The sequence below is a fragment of the Orcinus orca genome, chromosome 12, assembly GCF_937001465.1.
Source record: "Orcinus orca chromosome 12, mOrcOrc1.1, whole genome shotgun sequence".
In the NCBI taxonomy this organism is placed as follows: domain Eukaryota; kingdom Metazoa; phylum Chordata; class Mammalia; order Artiodactyla; family Delphinidae; genus Orcinus; species Orcinus orca.
In genome coordinates this window covers 57,737,307-57,760,491 of record NC_064570.1, presented here as the reverse complement: position 1 = coordinate 57,760,491, position 23,185 = coordinate 57,737,307, and the positions used below count along the sequence as shown (strand labels likewise).

General features: G+C 34.3%; 1 protein-coding gene across 9 annotated transcripts in view; it reads right to left on the bottom strand.

Annotated features, from left to right (window-relative positions):
• Nucleotides 1-500: 500 nt before the first annotated feature.
• USP45 (ubiquitin specific peptidase 45) overlaps nucleotides 501-23,185 on the bottom strand; it is a 65,463-nt gene continuing 42,778 nt past the window's right edge. For 5 of the 9 annotated variants that reach the window (XM_049695134.1, XM_033418765.2, XM_049695135.1 and 2 more), the window contains 9 exons: nucleotides 19,793-19,874; nucleotides 17,801-17,892; nucleotides 15,860-15,916; nucleotides 15,008-15,151; nucleotides 13,031-13,703; nucleotides 11,312-11,409; nucleotides 7,914-8,000; nucleotides 4,922-5,075; nucleotides 501-4,333 (listed from right to left, as the gene is read on the bottom strand). In XM_049695134.1, coding sequence (XP_049551091.1) covers nucleotides 4,203-4,333; nucleotides 4,922-5,075; nucleotides 7,914-8,000; nucleotides 11,312-11,409; nucleotides 13,031-13,703; nucleotides 15,008-15,151; nucleotides 15,860-15,916; nucleotides 17,801-17,892; nucleotides 19,793-19,874 — 1,518 coding nt within the window. In that variant the 3' untranslated portion in view covers nucleotides 501-4,202. Of the gene's footprint in view, nucleotides 4,334-4,921; nucleotides 5,076-7,913; nucleotides 8,001-11,311; nucleotides 11,410-13,030; nucleotides 13,749-15,007; nucleotides 15,152-15,859; nucleotides 15,917-17,800; nucleotides 17,893-19,792; nucleotides 19,875-23,185 lie in introns of those variants that run through there. The other 4 variants (XM_033418772.1, XM_033418771.2, XM_033418773.2 and 1 more) reach the window with 4 other exon arrangements.

Below are 23,185 nucleotides of genomic sequence, written 5' to 3'. Positions count from 1 at the left end.
CCACATGGCTCTGTGGGTAATGTTGCTTGATTTTTCTCCATATCATTTACTATTTGAAATATCTTTTCTTTAATCTTCACTTCTTAGAATGTCTATTTCCTCACTTCTTGGAGAGATTTCTATCTCCCGTGGTCAATGCTGTATCCCCAATGCCTACCACACAGCAGATATTCAATAAATATGAAAGATGGTCTATAACATTCATTATAATCTCAAAGAGCTTCATGACCTAAAAAAGGTTAAATACAAAAAGGTAGACAAAATGTTTCCTAATGAATTATCTTGCCTAAAAAACTCAAAGAAACATCTGAAAGGATGAAGACTCACCCTTGGCAGACACTGAAATCTGAATGAAAGAGGCCCATGAGATATTTTATTTGGAAACAATAAACTTCTGAAATAGGAAGGATATTTTGAATATAACTAAGTAAGCAAATACAGTGTTTGTACACAAAATATTCTGTCAATAATGTGCATTGAAAAAAACTCCAGGACCAATCTTGAAACATAAAGTAAATATGAATTTAATATTTTATGCATGTTTATACAGTAACATCAAAATAATACTCCATAAGTTACATAGCTATTTTCCAAAAACACTGCCAAAAAAAAGATAAAATGGTAGGAATGATATATAATCAATTATTACTCAAAATTTAAAAATATAGTCATCTATCTTTTAAATAGATTTGAATTGATGGATTTCTACATGAACCAGAACATTTTAAATATCTAAAAATAGTCTTTCTTAATGCAGCAGATAATATATAAAGAATCACTTTTATTGCACATAACATATCTGGTTTAGGCTTATTTTTTCAGGTAGCACGCAGACAAATTATGAGTATGAATTTAATAAAAGTAGGCAAGATACTATTTTATACCTCAAAAATTAGATGAAGGTGATATATTTCACAGCTTAATCCTCAGGAAATTTTATTCAGATATCATATAAGATCATTGACTAAAGTCAAACATGCGAACTAAGAGCTCTTAAATACGTATCATAGTAAAATAGTTTTGTTGGCACATTTACAATAAGAAAACAGGTATCAACTGCTCTTAGAACTGACACCACTCTCCCTGGCCACTCAAAAAGGTGGCCTTCACATCAGTTTTAAAAACATTAAATGACAAAATCTTAAATATAAACATACATTTGGTTATGTCAAAAATATTCACATAATTGGCATATAGTCAAAAATGTATCATTTTAAACATGGAAAAACTAGGGGAACCCGAGGTTAGATATAAACCAGTTTCTAAATAAAGCTAGTTAAACTCCTGTTTTACTTCTTAAATTCATTTCGCCAAACACTAGAGTAGTTTTTTTGAAGATCTGTAAACATTCTCACTGATTTGTACTGTTTCCTGAGGTCATCTGGAAGCCACTGTTACTAAAGTAGCTCACAATTCAGTACCCCTGCAAATGTGCTTTGGAAATATTCAAAATAAAAACAAAAATTTAAATGTAGATCCATGTGTAACTTAACATACTTTCTCTATTACAAAAGCTATCTTTAGGAAAGTCTTAGATCTCAAAATCAAATTTATTCCATTACCAGCAGACCTGGACAAGCAAAGCATTCATAAACTTTAGGCCATAAAAAAACAGATTTCAGAATTAACTCATTTAACACTGTGGAAATGAAAATAAAAGTATCTTATTACTTCTAGAATAATGTCTAAAACTTACATAGGCCTCTTCATTTTAAAACATGTTAAAACAGTGTCAGCCCAGGGCCTGACCCTTAGTAGATGTTCAATAAATATATACTTAATGAATAAATGTGAAGTTAAGCATAAAAACTACTGTGGTATTTGAGTACTGAGGTAATGTTCTGAAGCTACAATGTATCACTCACTTAATGAAAAATCAGTCTTAACTGGTATTCGGAATAAAGCTTAAAAGAACTCCTAATTTGATAAATTTAGCACTAGTTCGTTTCCTGGCATCCAATGAAAAGAGGAACTAGGCACTTTCCTTGATTCTTGTCCTCACTTATCACTTACCATCTCTACTTAACTCTGTAAGGGAGAAGCCAAGAGGCAACAGAAAAGAATGGTCTTGTTTCTTTCCCTCCTTTCTTGCTTCCTTTCCCTCTTTCTTCCTTTCCCTCTTTCTTTCTTTCTTTCTCTCTCTCTCTCTCTCTCTCTTTCATCTATCCATCTATCAATGAAATAAGAAGCAGGTGACCATCCAATGAAAAGTGCATGCCTCTTAATGGTATCTTTTCTAGGAGAAAAATGAGACAATTTAATATTTACATTTGGGGGAGGGGATGGTAATTGTCATTACCAAGACGGTTGACTTGAATAAAGAGGATTAACTAATAGTTTTCAAAAAATTTCACTGCTCTGGTACTGAAGTCTTCAATGTTAACGCATTACAATTAAACAGAAAACACTTTAAACACTGTTTACCTTTTACATGACACAACCTGAGTTTACAGCTTAACTTATAAAGATACATTTCTCCATCATTTCACTGTTAAAAATCAAGAAAACCACTATTATTGAAATTTCAGCAGCTTGAAAATACAATTTATGCAATGACATTTTTCAGCTCTGAATTTCGTATATTATTACCATCTTTAACACTAATCACAATTCCATTCATCCATATATCAAAAGGCGGCACTGGTAACCTTGATAATATTACATATACTTAAATATTAAGAAGGGTGAGAGTCTTCATGAAATATTTCCACACATTAACTACAGCCATTATTCTTATCCTTCCTTAACAAGAGGAGAATGAACTAGGACCAGGCACTTACCCAGCATCTGCCTGTACTATCATTCGTTAGCCCTAATGATTAGGATGCTTGAAGCATGCAGTTATGTGTTTTGCTTTAATAATGTAACACCAAAGTAGTCATTTTTTTAAAATTTAAGCCTAAGTAATGGTAACATTTTCATGCCAAGTTTTGACAGCTTAATAATTTGTTTTCTAGGGGGGAAAAACTACCATATGTTTGCTATTAATTATTTTAAAAGAAAATCCAAAATGCCAACTTTATGCTCCATTAAAATAAAAACTAAACCTATTTGAACTTACTGATGATGCTTGCTGAAGATAAAAGGTGATCTCAAAACCCCAAAACTATGATTAATATTTACTGATCTACAGAACTAGAAAATGTATTACATTTTCCTATTAAGCATAATAAGAATATAATTCTCTATCATTTACAAATATGATTTGGTAATTTACATTTCAAAGGTATCCTATGGTCCCATATGGATTAACAACTTCTATTTACCAATTCTGCATGTAACAATTATCTATAAATATATTTTGACTGGCTAATCACTTGCAAATTATTCTCAACTCCATCACGAATAGGCTGCAAATAATATGTTGATAAAATATTTCAGTATTTTTCCAGTTCTCAAAACCTCAAAGCAATAAGCTAACCAGTATATTATTTGTAAATCCATATTACTGAAGCTACAGTGGTACCTTTTTATATGGTTGAATCATACAAAATATGACAAGGTCAGTATGCCAATTGTGTAAGTATATGTTATAGCAATGTGTCCCACACAGCAGTGTAATATACCACTGGATAGCCCTGAGATGAGTTTTAGTGAAGTGCTACATGAATGAGCAATTTTTCTTTAGTTATATATTTATTTTAATGTTTCTTAGAAAAAAATGTAACTAGCACATAAAATGTAGAATATGCTCAAAATAAGACTACGGCTTAAAAAGGCTAAAAATAGGCTTAAAAAGCCTTAAAAAGCTTAAAAATAATAAGTAAACAATGGCATAGGAGATATATATACATATATATATGAAAACAGAAAGGTGGTATTGACTCACATTTGGGAAACACTGTTTTAAAGGAATGATTTGACTTAGCCAGCATCATTTCTGAATGCTTGTAGTAATAAGCCACATTATAAAGGAGTTTCCTCTACTACTGTAAAATTCTGTGTTTTTTTTTTTGCCAGGACAAATATGTTTTTAAAAACATGTGCTTACATTTATTTTAAGAATATGATTTTGAAAGCTTTAGTAAATTTAATTTACTTTAAAAGGATTCACCAAAATGGTAAACATGTCCAGGAGCATTTGAGGGACATGCCATTCCTACAGAAAAGACTACAAAGACACATTGCATATAATGGTTGTCGCTGCAGCATTTAAATAAAAGTGATCTAAATAACCATTACCATTAACAATTAACAAATAATTATAATATTCTTTCATAAAAAAGAAGGTACGCTTGTGCGCTAAGTGCTCTCGATTCTGGAACCACCTGCACGTAAGTGTCACTAACATGGACCCACTGGCCTGCTGATTCACTATCAGGTTCTTTCAAACCTAACAAAACAAAAAGAAATATAATTTTACAATAAGTATGTTCTGACTTTACATTAAAGACAACACATTTATCACAAACTCTAATGCTACACTTTATTGCATAAGGCTGTTTCTTCTTGGGTTAAACATCTTCCAAAATGAACTCTTTCAAAGCGTTAATATTAGTATCATTTACTCTAAATATCTAGTGAAATATTAGATAGTCTTATGAATATTTATTTATTCAAGGAAAAGGGCATCTGCACTAAAAGAGAAGGAAGAAAATACACAGTTAGTTTGCTGAAGCAAATTTTCAACTCCAACTCTAGTCTGAGGACCTGGTATGTCTTTAAAAACTATTGGTATGGTTAAATAAAATGCTATTCCACTGCAATACACAATGACTTAACACCTTGAAAAACTGGGTGTCACTTCACATGACCTGAAGGGTACAGTTTTATGATATTTAAGATTATCTAGGTACTCTTAAAGGTTTTCCTCACTTAAAGTGAATCCACTTGAAGTATCCATGAAAGAACTTACCTCTTCCAGAAAAGGAAGAATGAATTCATTTGTTTTTAAGAATAAAATAAATTTAGGATGGCATACCAGGTACATTTTTCTTTCCAGTGATATGTTCCAGTAATTTCCTGGAGGGTGTTCTCACTTTCACGTAAGCGGTGTAGTGGCCTCCTCTCATTGAGCCACTATGTTCCACCACGCCATAGAGACCATAGAGAACTTTATCTCCCACACTTACATTCTTTTAGACAAAGAAAAAAACCTCAAATTAATTAGTAATATTTAGTGAACTCTTATTATAAGGAAAATTAAGCCAAATGCAAGTCGTACTTAAAATAAGAGCAATGCATATTAAAACTACACTGGCATACGTTCCCACCTGTATTAGACCAGCAAAATGAAAAAGCTTGACAACATTCTCTATTGGCTGGGCTGTAGGGAAAAGAATGCTGTCATATGGGAACGCAAAGGGGTACACCCCTATTCAGGGATATTTCACGTTATCTAGCTAAGTTACACAGGTATTACTCTTGGATTTATTGATCCTTTTTCTAGGATTCTATCTCACAGGAACATGAGCAATATGTAAAAAGACATGTACCATACTAGTGATTGCAGGATTATCTGTAATATCAAAAAACTGGAGTAGACTCAAATGTCCATAAATTGGGGACTGGTTGAATAAACTATAATGCATCCATACAATAGAGTACTATGCTATTTGAAAAATGGAGGGCAGACTATCTCTAAATATTGCTATGAAATAATCTCCAGGATACAATGTTAAGAATAAGGTAGAAAAAAGGATACATATTGTAAGCTATTATTATTAAAGAGGTGAGATGCAGATATATATACCTATTTGTTTACATTTAAAAAAATAATAGATGAATAAACAATAATTTGAAAAAATGGTTATCTATAAAGGGAGGAAAGAAACAAGTAGAACAGACATGGAGAAAAACTACACTTGTTTGAATTTACCTTGTTTTATACATTTGACTTTGGAACTACGTAAATATTTTATGTAATTATTAAACAAAATTTTTAAATATAAGTAACAATCCCTAAAAATGAAAATTTAAAAATTAAGCAAATGAATATCCAGTTGGTGGCATAATCACTCAGAGAGCAACCACAAGGGTCATGTCAAAAGAACCCAGGAGCCAACTTGAAGTGGCTCTCAGTAGCCAACAACAGACCCATTAGACTAACGTATTAGACCACGAATTAAAAGTGCAGTAAATTGAAATATTATTAATGTGTTTAAATCCATGAATTCATAATGATAAATTAACTGATCGCAGTTTGAGGATGACAGTGAATTAATTCATTATTCTGAAAACTGGTTTAAAAGGGGGACGGGGAGAGAACTGAGCATTTACCCTGTCTTTTCTATAAGAACTATACCATAAGATAACTAAATAGATGAAAGGAATTTCTCTTTATATAGAAGTATTCTAGCAAATAAATGAAGAAAGAATAACAGGATTACCATTCTGTAATTCTTAATGAACTCACTGAGCAACGCTGGTTGCTAATATCACAGAAAGGTAACTGGCATTTATGTGCCACCTGATGAAAGAACAGAACACTCCCTATGAAATAACCTTACCGGGAGTGGGAGGAATATCAAACCTGAATCTGTTCAAGCCTCTCTTGATCCAACTACCTATCTGTAGGAAATAAAGAGGATAGAGGAATAATCATCAAAATCTAAACTATAGGAAACTACCAGAAAAATGATCCAGTTTCTTCAACAAATAAATTGCAAGGGGCAGAGATAGGAACGGGACACTGTATATTAAAAGGGACTAAAAGATATTTTTCAATCATGATGTGTAGTCCTTACTTTGATACTAATTCATTTTGAAAATTTCATTTATTAGACAACTGGAAATATATACACTAGATGATATGAAAAAAATTGTTAATTTTTTTAGTGTGAAAGTGGTATTGTGGTTACATTTAAAAAGGTGGGGGTGATTCTTATCTTTTAGAGACACGTATAGGAAAAGATTTATGAATGAAATGATGTCTGATACCTGCTTCAAAATAACATAAGAGAAAAAATAATAATATAAGAGGAGGAAGTAGATGAGCACGTGCATGGGGCAGGACTGGCCATATATCTAAGGTTTGTGTGATGTGTGCTTGAGGTTCATTGTACTGTTCTGTCTACTTTGATGTACGTTGGAAATTCTCCATAATAGGTACTTCTAAAAAATATGTTTTTGTAAGTTTAATACAGAGCTTGCTAGATATTTTGTTTACCATACTATCAAATTCTGTGAATACTGAATGTGAATAATTGACAGATAGTGCTAGTATTCCATAGCAGATGAATTGGATTCACTGAAAAATTGCATTTAAGATATTTCGCTTTGATTGATCAATGTATTGAAAGTATTAAGTTCAGTAAGTTTATGTACCACAAATCCTAGACTGCTAACCAGTAATTGTGAGCAGGACAACATGTTAGTTACCCTAGAACTGTGTAGTTCCCTCACGGAAAGCAAAGTCATCAATTTCACCTACAGAGTTCTTACATACAAGTACGAGCAATTATAAACCAATTTGCTTTCTATATCTAAGTATTAAAGTATTAGTAATTGTAAAGTATCATACTCAGTTCACAAGTACACTATTCTCAGTAGTGTACATGAAATGGCATGAAAAACAATGCACTAGTATATCGATTTACAAAAGATAAAGAACTCTTCAACTGCTAAAACTACTGTCAATTAAGCACAACATTCACAAGGAACAGGGGAGGGCACAAAATCTGCTTACTTCTCTCAGCAGCTACCTGATTCTAGTAGCATTTACAAGCAGCTCTGATCTTCATGAACATCGTGCCTCACTCGTGCTTTATGCATCTTTTCAACTTATTCTATCTCCCAAAAGACAAAAGTGATAGTGTGTTAAATGTTGGATGGAAAGAAGAAAGGGAGGGAAGGAGGGGGAGAGAGAGAGAAGGTGGGAGGAGAGAGGAAGACATGGCCTAATAAACAATACATAGGCTATTTTGAAGCATATTATTTGCATGACAATTAAATATCTTAATAATATACTATACCTTACAAGTAGCAGAACAGAATGGTGCTAAGTCAAGCGTCAGTGGGAAATCTACGTGTCTGTTTACTTTGCGAAGACTCAGGCCAGCCTCAAAAAACAACAACAACAAAAAATTTTCTTAATGTAACAAACTTAATCTAGATCATTGCGTTTGTTAATTAAAACCAAAAGAGGAATCCTAGGGCTTCCCTGGTGGCGCAGTGGTTGAGAGTCCGCCTGCCGATGTAGGGGACGCGGGTTTGTGCCCCGGTCCGGGCGAATCCCACATGCCGCGGAGCGGCTGGGCCCGTGAGCCATGGCCGCTGGGCCTGCGCGTCCGGAGCCTGTGCTCCGCAGCGGGAGAGGCCACAACGGTGAGAGGCCCGCGTACCGCAAAGAAAAAAAAAAAGAGGAATCCTTGACCTTTTTTCATAGATATAAAATATGACTAATGAACAGTCCAAAACTGATATATGACTAAGTTCTCAATTAGGTTTCATAAACTGTTATTGCAAAGATCATTCATTTACATGGGTATTTTTACCACAAACAATATGAAAATAATCGCTTTCACTGTGCCTTTCAACACTTACGGGAAAATAAATTCAATGTGATAAAAGCTCAGCTACTGATACATATGCTATCATAAAAATGTACTCAACTGAAGAGTCAGGAGTCTGGTGTTCTAGGCCTAACTCAACGACTGGTTAACCGTTGTCTTGACTCAAGACAACCTCATCTAGATCAAGGCAGAAAACGGGTATAAATGGATTATATTAGGTCCCTTCAGTTCTAAAATTCAGTGACATTCATTCATTAAAAAGAGAAAAATCTGAACACTCAAATCATTTTAACAGTAAAAGTAAACATTACATATTATATAAATCAAAATGAATATTCATGTTGTTAAGCAAGCTCTATTTCTTTCCTACTTTTAGTTTCCAAAGGCAGGCCTTGAAAAATGTACACTTTGCATTTAAGTAATGATAAAAATTTGCTGATAGACCACCGAAGATATTGGATAAGAAACCCACAAATAGAAACAGACTCTCTTGGAATAAAAAGATACTTAAATCTGAGTTGTTTGGGTAGACAAAATTAACAGATGCAACCTTTTATGCAAAGCTTTCATGACTTACTTCAACCACTAGTCATTTTATTTGCATACTAATCACATAACTTTTACTACAGTTCTGTTGCCTATTTCTTACCTTTAAAGAAAAAAAACAAAACAAAACTTATTTTTTGACCAAAATATAGCCACATAGTGATTTGTATTTTCAAGTAATCTTTAGAAGTCTTAACATGATATCAGACATGAAATTATGAAGTCATATGTCTGGAATAATTATTTAATATGTATTTAATTTGTTTGCCTCCTTTCTTCTCATCAGGTGACCTCTATAAGCAGCTGGTACCAGCATTGTCTGAGATGATTTCAGGCTAATGTGTCCTCCCCAGACGGTACTTTGCTATTGAGAAATTACCCCTTATTAGAAGAGACTTCTATCAACACTATTATAATCTTTGCCAATTTGGACAGGCTGAAAAAGGAATCTCACTGCCATTTTATTTTGCATTTGTTTTGCTGGAAAGAGTGGACCTTTCATACTTTCTTGGAATTTTTACTTCTTCTATGAACTGTCAATTCATGTTCTTTACCATTTTACATATTAGAGTCTTGATATTTTTCTTATTGATCTTTAAGAGCTCTTTACATACTTACAATATTAATCATTTGCCATATTTATGACAAAGAGCTCTGTCTTGTTGAGATTTGCCTTTCAGTGTTGTGGATGTTTCTGATATACAACTCTAAAGTTACTAAAGGGAAACAGGTTTTCAGGGACACTGAAAAACTAGAAGCAAAGACATTGCTTAGAGAATCTGATCCGTAAAATTCACAGTCCCAGAGAATGAGAACGTGGCTTTGCAGACATTACATTTAGCCTGAGAACAAGAAGGGACCGAGATATCTATAAAAATCTCCATTTAAGGGCATGAATTCTTTCTGTAAGTTGTTCTTAAAAGGGATGCAAGTACCAAATATAAAATAACTGTGCTACATCATTCTCAGATCTGGCATGACCCTATGTCATTCACACAGAGTCACTCAGATATACACCTTCTATTTCACATTCTGATGTAATGAGACTCAATACATCTGCTTCTGCTCTCCATGGCCATTTCATTTCCACTGGGTTTCTGTAATGTTGGCTATAGAAAATCAAGAACTTAATCGAATTTCCATGGATAGGGATGGGGGTATAGAGAAAAATCTCTTCCCGCCCATCTGTGGCCCACCTGAAATGTTGCAAATATATACTCAAAGCTTTCAATCTCTTCCCTTGAGATTTCTTTCAAGGGTTTTATACTTAGAAAATCTTTCACACAGAGGTCAGGTTAATAATTTTCATCAAGTTTTCTTCTAGTCTTTTGATAATTTGTTTCATACAATTAAAAAACATTTATCTGAAAATAGTATTGATATATATGGTCTGGAAGGAAGCTCTAAATTTTTATTTCTTCAAACACCCATCTTTCATAAGTCCTTTACTGAGTAATCTAGCCTCTTCCCCAACTGATTTGAGATTCATCCTGTATCATAACAAAAGAGCTTTAAATTATACTCAAATTTTATTTATTGACAATTCTGACCATACTGTTTTAATTATTAAAGTTTCTTCCAGAGAAACTTTAAAATCGTTTTATCAAATGCAAAAAAAAAAAAAAAAAAAAACAGAGAGAGAGACAAGACATTGAATTAAAACTATAAACAATTAGATAAAAACTTGACACATTATATTTAGGTTCTCTCCCATTAGTCCTACAAGAGTGGGGCCTGCCTTGCAGCCCTTTTTGCAATTGGTCCCAGCCAACCACACCCAGCCCACGTACAACTCTCATTGGAATGAAAGCTCAGAAAGTTATGTGCACCTTGTTATTTCTCTGCTTCTAAGGGTTCTTAATAAATCTTATTTTCCATTCACACACACACGTGCGTGCACACGCACGCATGCCACTGAGGTTCCGACCACCTAAATCTTCAAATATTGTGAATTAAACAATCTTATTTAGAAAAGTCTTGTAAGCTATTATGGATGAAAAAGCAATAAATCTTATATGACAAAATTTTTTTTTAATATTTATTTATTTGGCTGCACCAAGTCTCTGTTGCGGCGGCATGTGCAATCTTTAGTTGCGGTATGTGGACTCTTAGTTCCCTGACCGGGGATGGAACCCAGGCCCCCTGCCTTGGGAGCACGAAGTCTTAACCACTGGACCACCAGGGAAGTCCCTCGTATGACAAATTTTTAAATTCAATAAATTACTGTCTAATCCTTGACAGTAATTAACAAGACTTAGGGTTCTGCAAAACATATGATGAAAATTTGTATAGTGTTACTAAAGGGAATTTACCTGATGAAATCTTTTAAGATGGAGAATTAGGATAGCTGGAACAGCAGAAATGAGCAATTGCTTCCTGGCGTTAGTATAAACCCCTCCTGCTTTCTTTTCTGCATAAAATACAAGATAACAAAGTTACTTGTAAATTTCCATCTTATACATTATCTACCCTATAATACAGTAAATATTTAAATAGAAGCATCATACCACATTTTCAAAAATGTTAAAAAAGAAATTAGACCTCTGATTACAGGGAGCCTCTACTCGTTCCCCAAACTCCACTAATATGAAAGGGAGTATTTTTTAAGGCACACACTTATAAGGAGAAAGAATAGGGGAGGTGACACTTGCAATATAACTTTGGAAACTGGAAAGCAAATAGACCAGTAGTGACTTATGTCAATGCCCGCCAGTCAAAGAACAACAGAAACACACCTGTAGTTGAAAAAACTGGGTCATTACTCATTGCAGTGAAAAGAGATCATGTATCATGGGAGTGATGGGTCATTTCAATAAGAGGTTGTTAGAAAAGACTTGTGATAGGATTTGAATATGGCTAATTGCATATTTAACTTGGATTAATGTAAGCTGGCATTTCTTCCTCTCCCATATAGACATTTCTTTAATTACTAATGTATTAATCATGTCTTTATTCTGATGCTTTGACATCTGGAGCCTTGCTGACACTGGAAAGGGCCTTTCCCAGATCTAGCTAATTCCTAGATACTAAACAACTTAAGTGTGCCTTTCATATGCAAAACAACCAATCCAAAACCCATATCCCAACCACCTCCTTTATTGAGCTCTAATAACTCTAGGCCACTATTCACCTGCTCTAATCACACCAGAGCCAGGTACCAGACAGCTAAGGACAGCCCCTATACTGCAGAGCCCACTGAAATTTTCAAAACTAGTCAATCCTAAGCCTGTCTATCCTGCCGCATCCATTCCTTCCCTTAGAAACCACAATAAAGGCTCCTGCCTGCATTTTCCCCCTTGCTCCCTCTGTCTCCTGACCAACCCTGGTGCTTCCCCTTGTGGCCCTGTGTGGCGTGGCTTAGCATGCCCCCTCCTCTTGGGAACTATAAGTAATAAACTATCTTTTCAGTGGCAATAGTCTCCTTATCTGTTAGACTCATCATACCTGAATAATAAAACCTGCATTTTGAAACAACTAGTCACTAAGTAATCAGAGTGTTCTCTCCATTTAATCAAGGCTAGAGGTACACCAGAAATTTCTTACTTGACAAATCCCCCTTTTCTACTTTTCTCTGGTCAACAAAACACAGTTATTATATTGCTAGCTTTATAACATACAGTTACTTAAAATCTTCAAATTTCTATCTTATGATGTGACTTTATACTAGATTGATGGGATTTATGAAGAACATTAATCTCACTAGTGTAATTTTAAGTTTTACAGAAATTTTTTCTGGAAAGATTTCAGATAGCTAGTTCCCTGAAATAAGATTATGTGGGTTTGCATTTTCGAGGCAGAGATGGATACTTCCTGTCCTTCGATTTACTTCAACAAAAATCTACTGAAAAGTTACTCTGCCCAGTCAGTGTCTTCAGTGTTGAGGTACAAATATGATAAGACAACCCCTGCCTCCAAGCAGCTAAAGTACGCAGACAAGGTTCTTAGGCTCCTCTTTGTGGGATCTATAACCCACTATCACTGTTTATCAGATAATCCATGAATACTTTTAAAAAATTAAGCTAAATATTTACCTGCAGAACTGGTTTCCTTTGGGTACTTCTGTTTCTTTTCAGTACAGTTCTCACACAGAAGCTTGTTGTTCCCCATTAGTAATTCCATAGATGTAAACTGATAGAGACAGGACTGAATTGAACATTCTTTAGAAGTGGTTATATAGCTCTGAGAAAGGGTCTGAAAAGCATTTTGGGGGCTGTAAGACACCATATGCTTGCCCTCTGAAAAACACAAATTATTTGAAACGTTTAGTGGCTGATTTTCTCTGTCAAAATCCCTATCTCCAGTTACAGTGCTGCTCAGATGAAGTTCAGAAATAGCTCCAGCCACTCCCTCATCACCACCGTCACCCTCCTTGGTGAGTGGTTCACTCTCTGATGGATGGCGAAGGTGTCCATTCGTGTGCACAAAGTATCCACTGCTGGATCTCAACAACAAAGTCTGCTTAGGAGCACTTTCAGACTCTGAAGCCTCACTGTCGGCACCAACACTACTTTCAGAAAGGCTGGCTTCTTTTTCACTGCCGTCGGTAGGGCTTTCCGTCAGAGTCGACTCAGTGTTTACGATGCTTGCAAACGATGAGGAGTCTCTATTCATTTCAAGGTTTTCATTTTTCTCGTATATGACAACAGCTTTATCTTCTCCAGGTGACAATTTTCTTGTACATTTTCTGCCATGAATTAGTTGATTCTGTAAGTTGATAGTGTTTTCAGAGAAAAGAATCTTGTGACCTTACTGAAAATAAATGCCAGTAAGTCTTATTTAAACATTCGACAATTTCTAAAATACTATTTCTAGTACCTCTGAAATCCATTTCCTAAATCTACCCAAAGTACAATCAATAGAAGATATGCTAACAAAGAGCTCTAATTTGAAAATAAACTTTTACACAAGAAACCGACAATAATGGTTACCTATTCATGGAGAGGGAACAGGACTTTGTAGAACAGCGCTATGAAGGAAGCTTTTCAAGTGTAAACCTTTGCATAATCTCTGTTGTCTTGCCCCTTAAAGGACCTTCTAACAGAGTAAGTTAAATCTGGTAATACATCAATTTGCCAAGTTAGTACAAATCATATCATGTAAAAAAGTTTTTTTTAATGAGGTGCAAATTCAGATTGATGTCTTTAAATGTATACGGCATAATTCATCAACCAGGTATGTCCCTAGAGAAATAATGGGTCTAGACAATGGTCATCAATGACTGATAACATTACAGAAAGAGAAACATCAAACATGATGTGCACCTCATGATGGAAATATACACCACCACTTAAAAGTTTTCTTGCCAAAAATTAAATAAATAATCAAACTTAAACCTAATAAGTCCCTAACTGCCTTAGAGAGGAAACAAAAGGAACAGAGGCACCTCTTAACAACATGCAGATGAATTACTGCATGCAAAATGAATTACCACAACATACAAACTGAATTATTATAACATGCAAAATGAAACACTATTGATGTGGGAATGTGAGAGACTGCTGAAAAAAATGATATGATCACTTCAACAAATAAATTGCAAAGAAAAAAAAAAGGTGGAATCTGTGGATTAAAAGACATTTAAAAGACATGGCAATCTATAGATCTTTTTTAGATCCTAAATTCAAATATGCTTTCAAAAGCAAAAACAAGTATTTTATGAGACAACTGCAGAAATTTTAATTATGACTAGATATTTATGCTATTAAGAAGTTTTAAATATTTTAGGTACAGTAATGATACAATAGTTATGTCTTTAAAAAGCATCTTTTAGAGCTATACATTTAAGTATATGATATATTGGGGATTTATTTCAAAATAATCTAGGATGGTGAGGAGGAAAATGTGGGATAGATACAGATAAAACATGGTTAGCTGTGAGATGATGACTATGACGCTGAGAAATGGGTACATGGGAGTTTATCATACTTCCTTACTTTTGTGTACTTTTGAAATTTTTTTTAATAAAAAGTTTTAAAAGACAGATGTCTCACAAATGCATATAATCTTACCTTATCTTTAGATGAAGAATGCTTCTTGGTGGCTCTAGGTTGATGAGTATTTTCTATAGTAATAGTGCCACTGTATTCACCATTATCTGTGTCCTGTAAACTTCTATATTTACTCATTCTTCCCAAAAGTACAGGTTTTGAAACCTATTAGATACCATATATATAACACAAAACTTCTTTAGGAAATAAATTCTGGATATCATCTACTTTTTAAAATTTCTAATTCATCTGAAATGTAATTTCCTAAACATTAATTCTCAAAATATGAAGCATAAAGGTTTAAATTCCTTGAGAATAAGAACTGTATCATAGGGGCTTCCCTGGTGGCACAGTGGTTGAGAATCCGCCTACCAATGCAGGGGACACGGGTTCGAGCTCCGATCCAGGAAGATCCCACATGCCGCGGAGCAACTAAGCCCGTGAGCCACAACTACTGAGCCTGTGCTCCAGAGCCCGCGAGCCACAACTACTGAGCCCGTGTGCCACAACTACTGAAGCCCGCACACCTAGAGCCCGTGCTCTGCCACAAGAGAAGCCACCGCAATGAGAAGCCTGTGCACTGCAATGAAAAGTAGCCCCCGCTTGCCGCAACTAGAGAAAGCCTGTGCACAGCAACGAAGACCCAACACAGCCAAAAATAAATAAATAAATTTATATATATATAAAAGAAGAACTATATCATACTTTACGCATACATATACAAACTCCAATATCACATACACTGTACAAACTCAATTACTGTATATAAAAAGTGATGACGCTCAGATGTCTAATAATATACTCAACAAATGCCTAAATATATGAATTTATAAATGCCCTTCACAAAAAGACTTAAGTTTTTTTTCTCCTTACCCTTTCTTCTATTATAGGAAGTGAAATATCAATAAAAGGATCTTTTACTGTGGAGATCTTAAAAAGAAAACATATTGAGAACTTCAGTTAGAATTCTAACATAGATAATGTAGTTTTGTAAAGTCTTAAAGAAATCAAACTTCCCAGGCAACTAAAATCTTAAGTTAAAAAACGTTCCTGGAACCAACAGTAATTTAATTGGGTATAGCAATACATATTGTTAATCAAAACAAGATATCCCAAAACATCAATAAATGCAACCCAACTGAATTTTATAATACTGTTAATATGACTAACCTGTAATACATAAAGTAACTAAAATAAACTGTGTTTAATAAAAGTGATTAACTGAAGATATAAACATATTTTTGGTGAAATTATGGCCATAACATAAATAAAATATGAAATGTTAAGAAAAAGCCATGAAAAAAGCCAGAGAGCTTGACTGTGTTTTGTAGATTCTTCAGGAGAATTCTATTTTAAAAGATACTTGGGCTTCCCTGGTGGCGCAGTGGTTGAGAGTCCGCCTGCCGATGCTGGGGACACGGGTTCGTGCCCTGGTCCGGGGAGCCATGGCCGCGGAGCCTGCGTGTCCGGAGCCTGTGCTCCGCAACGGGAGAGGCCACAACAGTGAGAGACCCGTGTACAGCAAAAAAAAAAAAAAAAAGATACTCTCTAGCTTGTGAAAAAGAAATTAACTTCTACATTGAATATACTAAAAATTTAAGTGGGGTTTGACCATTGAACAAGGCGGGGCTTAGGGATGCTGATCCCCATCCCACCCAACTGTCAAAAATCACAGTATAACTTTACAGTTGGTGCTCAGTATCCAGGGTTCCTCATCTGCAGATTCAACCAAATGCACATTGTGTGGTACTGCAGTACTGATAGCATTTATTGAAAAAAATTTGCGTATAAGTGGGCCCTTGCAGTTTAAACCCATGTTGTTCAAGGGTCAACCGTAATATCATGATGATACATTCTGTGCTTCAGTATGACAGGCTAGAAGGAGATATTATATATAATCCTGACTTTATAAAACTAGAGGGGAAATGTACTCCATAATCTGGGACAGGAAGATGGACATAAAGACTCTTTTATGATTAAAATCTGACAGAAGTTGAAACCTATCATACGTCACACGCTTTCAGAAATATTCCTTACCAAGCAACTGGAAACCTCTAAAAATTTATACATTCTTTAAGAAGTTATTAAAGTACAGATGGCATTCAAAATGAAAATTATCACTAAATTCAAAGATGAGTCAAGTCTGCTTAAAAACAACTCCAACAAGTCAAATAAATGTAAACTTTAAAAGTAGATCAGCCAGAGGCTTCCCTGGTGGCGCAGTGGTTGAGAGTCCGCCTGCCGATGCAGGGGACGCGGGTTCGTGCCCCGGTTCGGGAAGATCCCACATGCCGCGGAGCAGCTGGGCCCGTGAGCCATGGCCGCTGAGCCTGCGCGTCCGGAGCCTGTGCTCCGCAACGGAACAGGCCACAGCGGTGAGAGGCCCGCGTACCGCAAAAAAAAAAAAAGTAGATCAGCCTAAATTGTGTTATGACATTAAATTATTTCTATTGGGATTACAATTTAGGGCAATACATAATTATATTAACATAGTTACTCTCTTCGCAGAAGTTTCTCTTTCATTTTCAATCCAAATGAGTAGCTAACACATTGAAGCATATTAAAATAGGCTAAATGAACTTCACAGGTGTGTCAAGAGGAAAAATTAGATAACACGTTTACTTAAAAAAATTATACATTATGTTTATTTTCTAGGAGTGAAGGATATATTTTTAAAATACTTTTAAAAACTACTATGTAGTCATGTGTGACAAATAAAAATAAATGACTGCTGATGATTACATGTGAAAGAAAACAATAAAAACAATGTGACCATAATCTATTCCATGTTGAAGTGAATTCCAAAGTACCTACATTTGCACATTCTTCACACATGACTGTGCTAGTTAATTCACCAATAAAGATACGATCTATGAAGTTCATTTTCACACCTTCTCTTCCATATGCTGTAAAAATAATACTTTTAATGCAAAAAACATGTCAACCATTAACCTAACAATGTAATAGGCTTTTTTCCCATTGAATCAAAAGAAATCTGAGTAAGGCAGATATCCAGGACCATATTTAATAATATATTTCACTATATGATGTTATAATGTCTTTCTCCTTTACAATTCCACAGAGAAAATGTGACTATCAACTACTGTAGTCTCAAAGAAATAGCAAACTGTTCTTAAACTTAAGAAGTAAAATAATTAGAGTATTAACCATATTCATACCACACTCAACTGCTCCAACTAAACCCTTTAAAGCCTCTGTGCCTATCCTAGAGGTAGATAGAGGGATGGGAAAAGAGATTATGATTTAGGACTACAGATGCCAGGACCATAACTATGGAAACAACAGAGAAGTAAAAGACAAGTAAACACTGCATAGGATAAAGAACTAACATGGCAATTAATAACTCAGTTATATATGTAACTCCTGTTACATAAAAATGTTAAAATTATTCTCTTTGGGAAATATTTATAAATAAAAGAAAATTGTACTTATGATTTGCTTCAAAATAATATGTAGTTGGGGGAGAACAGATGAAACATAATACACCATGAATTGAATGTAATTTAAGCGGGGTGATGGGCACACAGGTACATGGTCATCATTATACTAGTCTCTCTAATGGAAGTTTGAAATTTTCCATAGTAAACCATGGGGGAAAACATATTAAAAAAACGTATTCACTCCTCTTTCAAACTTTTCTTCTATCGTTTTTTGATCTCTACCTTCAAATTTCATGCAAATGTTTTAAATCATTTTAGAACATTATTTGAAGCACTGAATGACAGAGCAGACTTTTATCTGGATATATCAATAAATATTTATTAATTATGATGATAACTATTTAGAAGTTATGTTAAACTAAGATGTTTCATTAACAAAAATTGTACAAGGGATTGAAAATAGGTTAAGATTACAAAACTGGAAAGAAGTGAAGGAGTAAATGAGCAGTTATTCTAAACATGCACTAGATGGCACTATCTGAAAACAAGAGAACAAGTATACTTGAGTGTATTTTTCAAAATCTTGAACCTTTAACTGCACATAAAGTTTGTCATATACAATCATAATGTATATTTGTTTATAAATTACAGACGTGTAGTATGTACACATAATGCTACCAAAAAAACCAGATGTTAAAAAAGAGAGTAAAATACAAATAATATTTTTAAACATTTTCTATAAATGATGACTACACATTACCACTAGTTACTATCTCAAGGCAGAATATACTTTCCAGACAAGGTAAATCGTTAATAACATGGGATATAAGTCCACACTTAAATACTGATCACTGTAAATGATCATCTTTGATTAGTTAATCACTGTTTCTGCCTCATATTTTGGCTGATGAAGACTCAACATTAGGAGTAGACATGTATGCTTGATTTAATAGTACTCTCATAAATAGTGGTTTCCTTGCATTTGGAGCAATTTTTGGAGAATTTTTGGAGCACTGAAGCATTTTGTCTAGTTAAGACTAGACAATATCCAAAAATCCACCTATCTAAGTACACTTCAACTGCAAAATGATACAATGTGATAAAAGTGAACTTCTAAGCGAGGTTGCTACTTTCAACAACCTTTCAAGTCTCCCATAAGATACTTCACTTAAGGGCATCAGTGTCAATCTGTATATTTGATATTATTTTTATTTTTTTAAATTCACATGGATTCTAACATTTTCTTTCGATGACTCATTAGACTATCTTGCAGCCACAGGAGTAAGTACACCCTCCTTTTAAGGCCATTAGTTCACATAATGCTCAGTTCCTTTCCCTGCCCCAAAAAGAAACTTACAATATTTTCTTCTAGAAAAAAGTTTTAATAGTGAAAGAGTCAACATACCTTTGACTTTTTTTCTAGTTTCATCATCAGCAGTTTTAGTAGTTGGGTTGTTAAATGCTTTGAGAATGCCAGCTTGTATTCGCTATAAAACAAAGTAATAAGAATTTATTAAGAATCTATACTAGAATATATTCTTTCAAAGCATTATTTTGTGTTCCTGTAAATAGAATCCGGTTTTAGTGCCAATCAACTCAAGCCTCATCCTCTTAATAAGAGGAGGACTTTCAAACAGCAAGGTACAGTGGATCTCAGTTCCCTAGTAAAATAAAATGACTGAATTTTTTAAAAAATCAAATATGTCCTTTCTTCTAGTTCTAAAATTCCATTAATGAATAATGCTCTAATGCCAAATCCTCCCCCAAACAAAAGTCAAGATTCCCAAGTTTAGGTTCTCTCTTGGGTTTAAAGCATTCTCCTCAGTCGACAAAAAGCAAGCAGCCTAGTTTCATTTTGCTTATAGGTTTAGAGTAAGTTCTCCTTTTCCCTTCTCTCCCCTATCTCTCCCTGTCTCCTGCCCCCTCTCTTCCTCTCCCCCCACTCTGTCCCTAAAATAATTTACTCCTTAATTAGGACAAAAAGTAACAAATAGACCATAGGAAATTTCTTACCTATGAAGAAAATCTTAATATAAATATATAAGAAGCTATTAAACTGGTCACTATGACCTCCATGTAGATTATTTTACTTATATACATAGATGACTAAAGTCCAGAATATTCTCCACAGCAAGAACCCAAATCTTAACTGTTGTTTTATTTGAATTTATTTGTCAATAACAATCATGTGTTAAAGTCATTAGCAACTCTTAGTAAATGATAAGGTTTATGGTTCCACATCTCTTGCATGTGTTTTAGGAAAGATCCAACCTCACAAAAAACTCTCAGAATAAAACTATATATATTCCAAAAATAAAGACATTTAAGCTAATAAATTATCATCTTTTACACTAATTATGGTCCTACTTAGTGGATGAATTTAATCTTCTTTAATTCACATTTTAACAGTGGGGTGAGGGGAAAGCTTATTAATTATTCTTCAAAATATATTTTTTAAGTAAAGTCTTAATCACAGGTTTTCATATATGTGAAACCACTGTTAGACCTGGACTTCTTGGTGTGAAAATGATACATAAATCTGCTGTTAAAAAATTATTATGTCAGAGAAATTAAACCCAACTGCAGACTTCCCAGAGAATAATAAAACTTTGCATATCAGAATCCAAGATACTTCCCACCGTTCAGAAGAAAATTCACAGCTTTATATATTTAAATCAGTTGAAAAGAATAAAAACAAATGAATTAAGCAGCCAACTTATAAATTTAGAAAAGGACATCAAACCAAACAAAAGTATAAGGAAAGAGTTAATGAAGATAAAAGTAGAAATTGAAGAGAATAAATGAATCGAAAGCTGACTCTTTTTTTTTATTTTGCGGTACGCGGGCCTCTCACTGCTGTGGCCTCTCCTGTTGTGGAGCAACAGGCTCCGGACGCGCAGGCCCAGCGGCCATGGCTCACGGGCGCAGCCGCTCCGCGGCATGTGGGATCTTCCCGGACCGGGGCACGAACCCATGTCCCCTGCATTGGCAGGCAGACTCTCAACCACTGCGCCACCAGGGAAGCCCCCCCAGTTTTATAAAACTAAACAATATATTATTTAAGCATACAGAGGTAGCTCTCAAAAACTATAAGAAAAAGCAATGGAATTATTTCTGTAAAAGTCAAAATAGCGGTTGCCTCTGATAAGGAAGAAGTATTTGAAAAAAAGAGGTAGTTTTTATGGTACTAATAACATTCTTTTTCTTTTTTAACTCTGGGGGTGGTGGTAGGGAGAAGTACTAATAACATTTATAATAATATTATGCTTTAAAGTATATGTATATTGGTACACATTCTTCTGTATGTGTGATGTTTTACAGTAAGTTTTTAACACCCTCCCCCAATAATTATGAAAGTGAGTTTTGTTTATTAACTAGCCTATGATCAGCACATTTTATTTCCTAGAACTGCTCACTATTCTCTTCAAGTGTTGTTTTGAAAGTTAATGCAATGTATACATTACATAGATACAAAGTAGGGTGTAAAAGTGAACATACAGCAATCCATACCATGTCACACTCTCCTGAAATATATGTGAAAGAAACTGAAATAATGTGGCCCAGAAGCTATTAAGTATTGAAATAATCTCCAATTCAGACTCAATAAACTTGAAAGTTTATATAATTTGGATATTGTCCAAGCTCAACTTGACTTTTATACCTTGAACAGAGAACTTATTAAACTAAAATATGAAAATTAGAATGGTGTGAATTCCATGTAAGAGAAACTTTTAATGGACTTAAATGAAAGATGTCAATAAATACCCATGTTCACCTATAAATATTTAATATAACTGTAAAAGGCCTCTCCAGCCACTAAAGATAAAGCCTCTAATTCAACTTAGAAGTCTGTAAATTTATTCTACAATTTGGAACATTCAGACGACTTTCAGTAGAATTGAATGAGCCTTTACCATACTCTAAAATGTAAGCTATGATATCACACTTTTAAAAAAGAGTAAAAACAATTAAGCTGTTGAAATGATTGACTTTTAAACTATTAGACTTTTGCTTTTTTATTTTATCCTAGCCACAAATTTATATTCTCTGCCCTAAACCGTTAAAGAGTTAATAGGTAGTTCATCAAGCTGAATAAAATAAATAGGCTTAGGTCCATCTCCAACCTTTCATTGTTGTGCTTTGAACCATTTAGGTTTAAAAAAAAAAAAGACTTTGGTTAGGGAGTGACTAACAACCACGGCACATAAATCATTTAGCAGTACCCATGTTCGACTAGTTCAAATCTCCATGTTAAACTTCTTTCAAAAATAATGCAAACACTCATAATTTAAGTTAGCTGAGATATTCTACCTTTAAAATAATCTTACCCAGTAATGTATTAAAGGGATATATCTTTGATAATGCAAATGTAATTATCATTCATTTAGAGATAGCTCAAATTAAAAGGAAAAAAGTAAAGAAGCATATATTTCTAAGGTAAAAAGGCTGCCTATAAAAGAAGTTCTTATTGTGAATTTTATTTTTATTTCACACATAAAAAATTTAGAATTTTTGCACAAATGATCCCTTTCTTTAGCTCTCTACTCAGCGAGTTATATTCCTCGACTTCAGAGTCATAAGAAAAAGACCCTAGTGAAACAATATGAAAAGAGGTCAGTAGTTTTTAATCATCACTAGAAGAGTCTGGTGGCAGACATACCGCTGTAACCTTCCTTCAAGCAAAAAACACATGGCAGAGACAAACTACAACAGCAGCCCGATTAACAGCTGTGGAGTTCCCAGGCCAGACAATGCAGCTCCTGCTTGGGTACTCACTGTAACTGACTGGCACGACTGT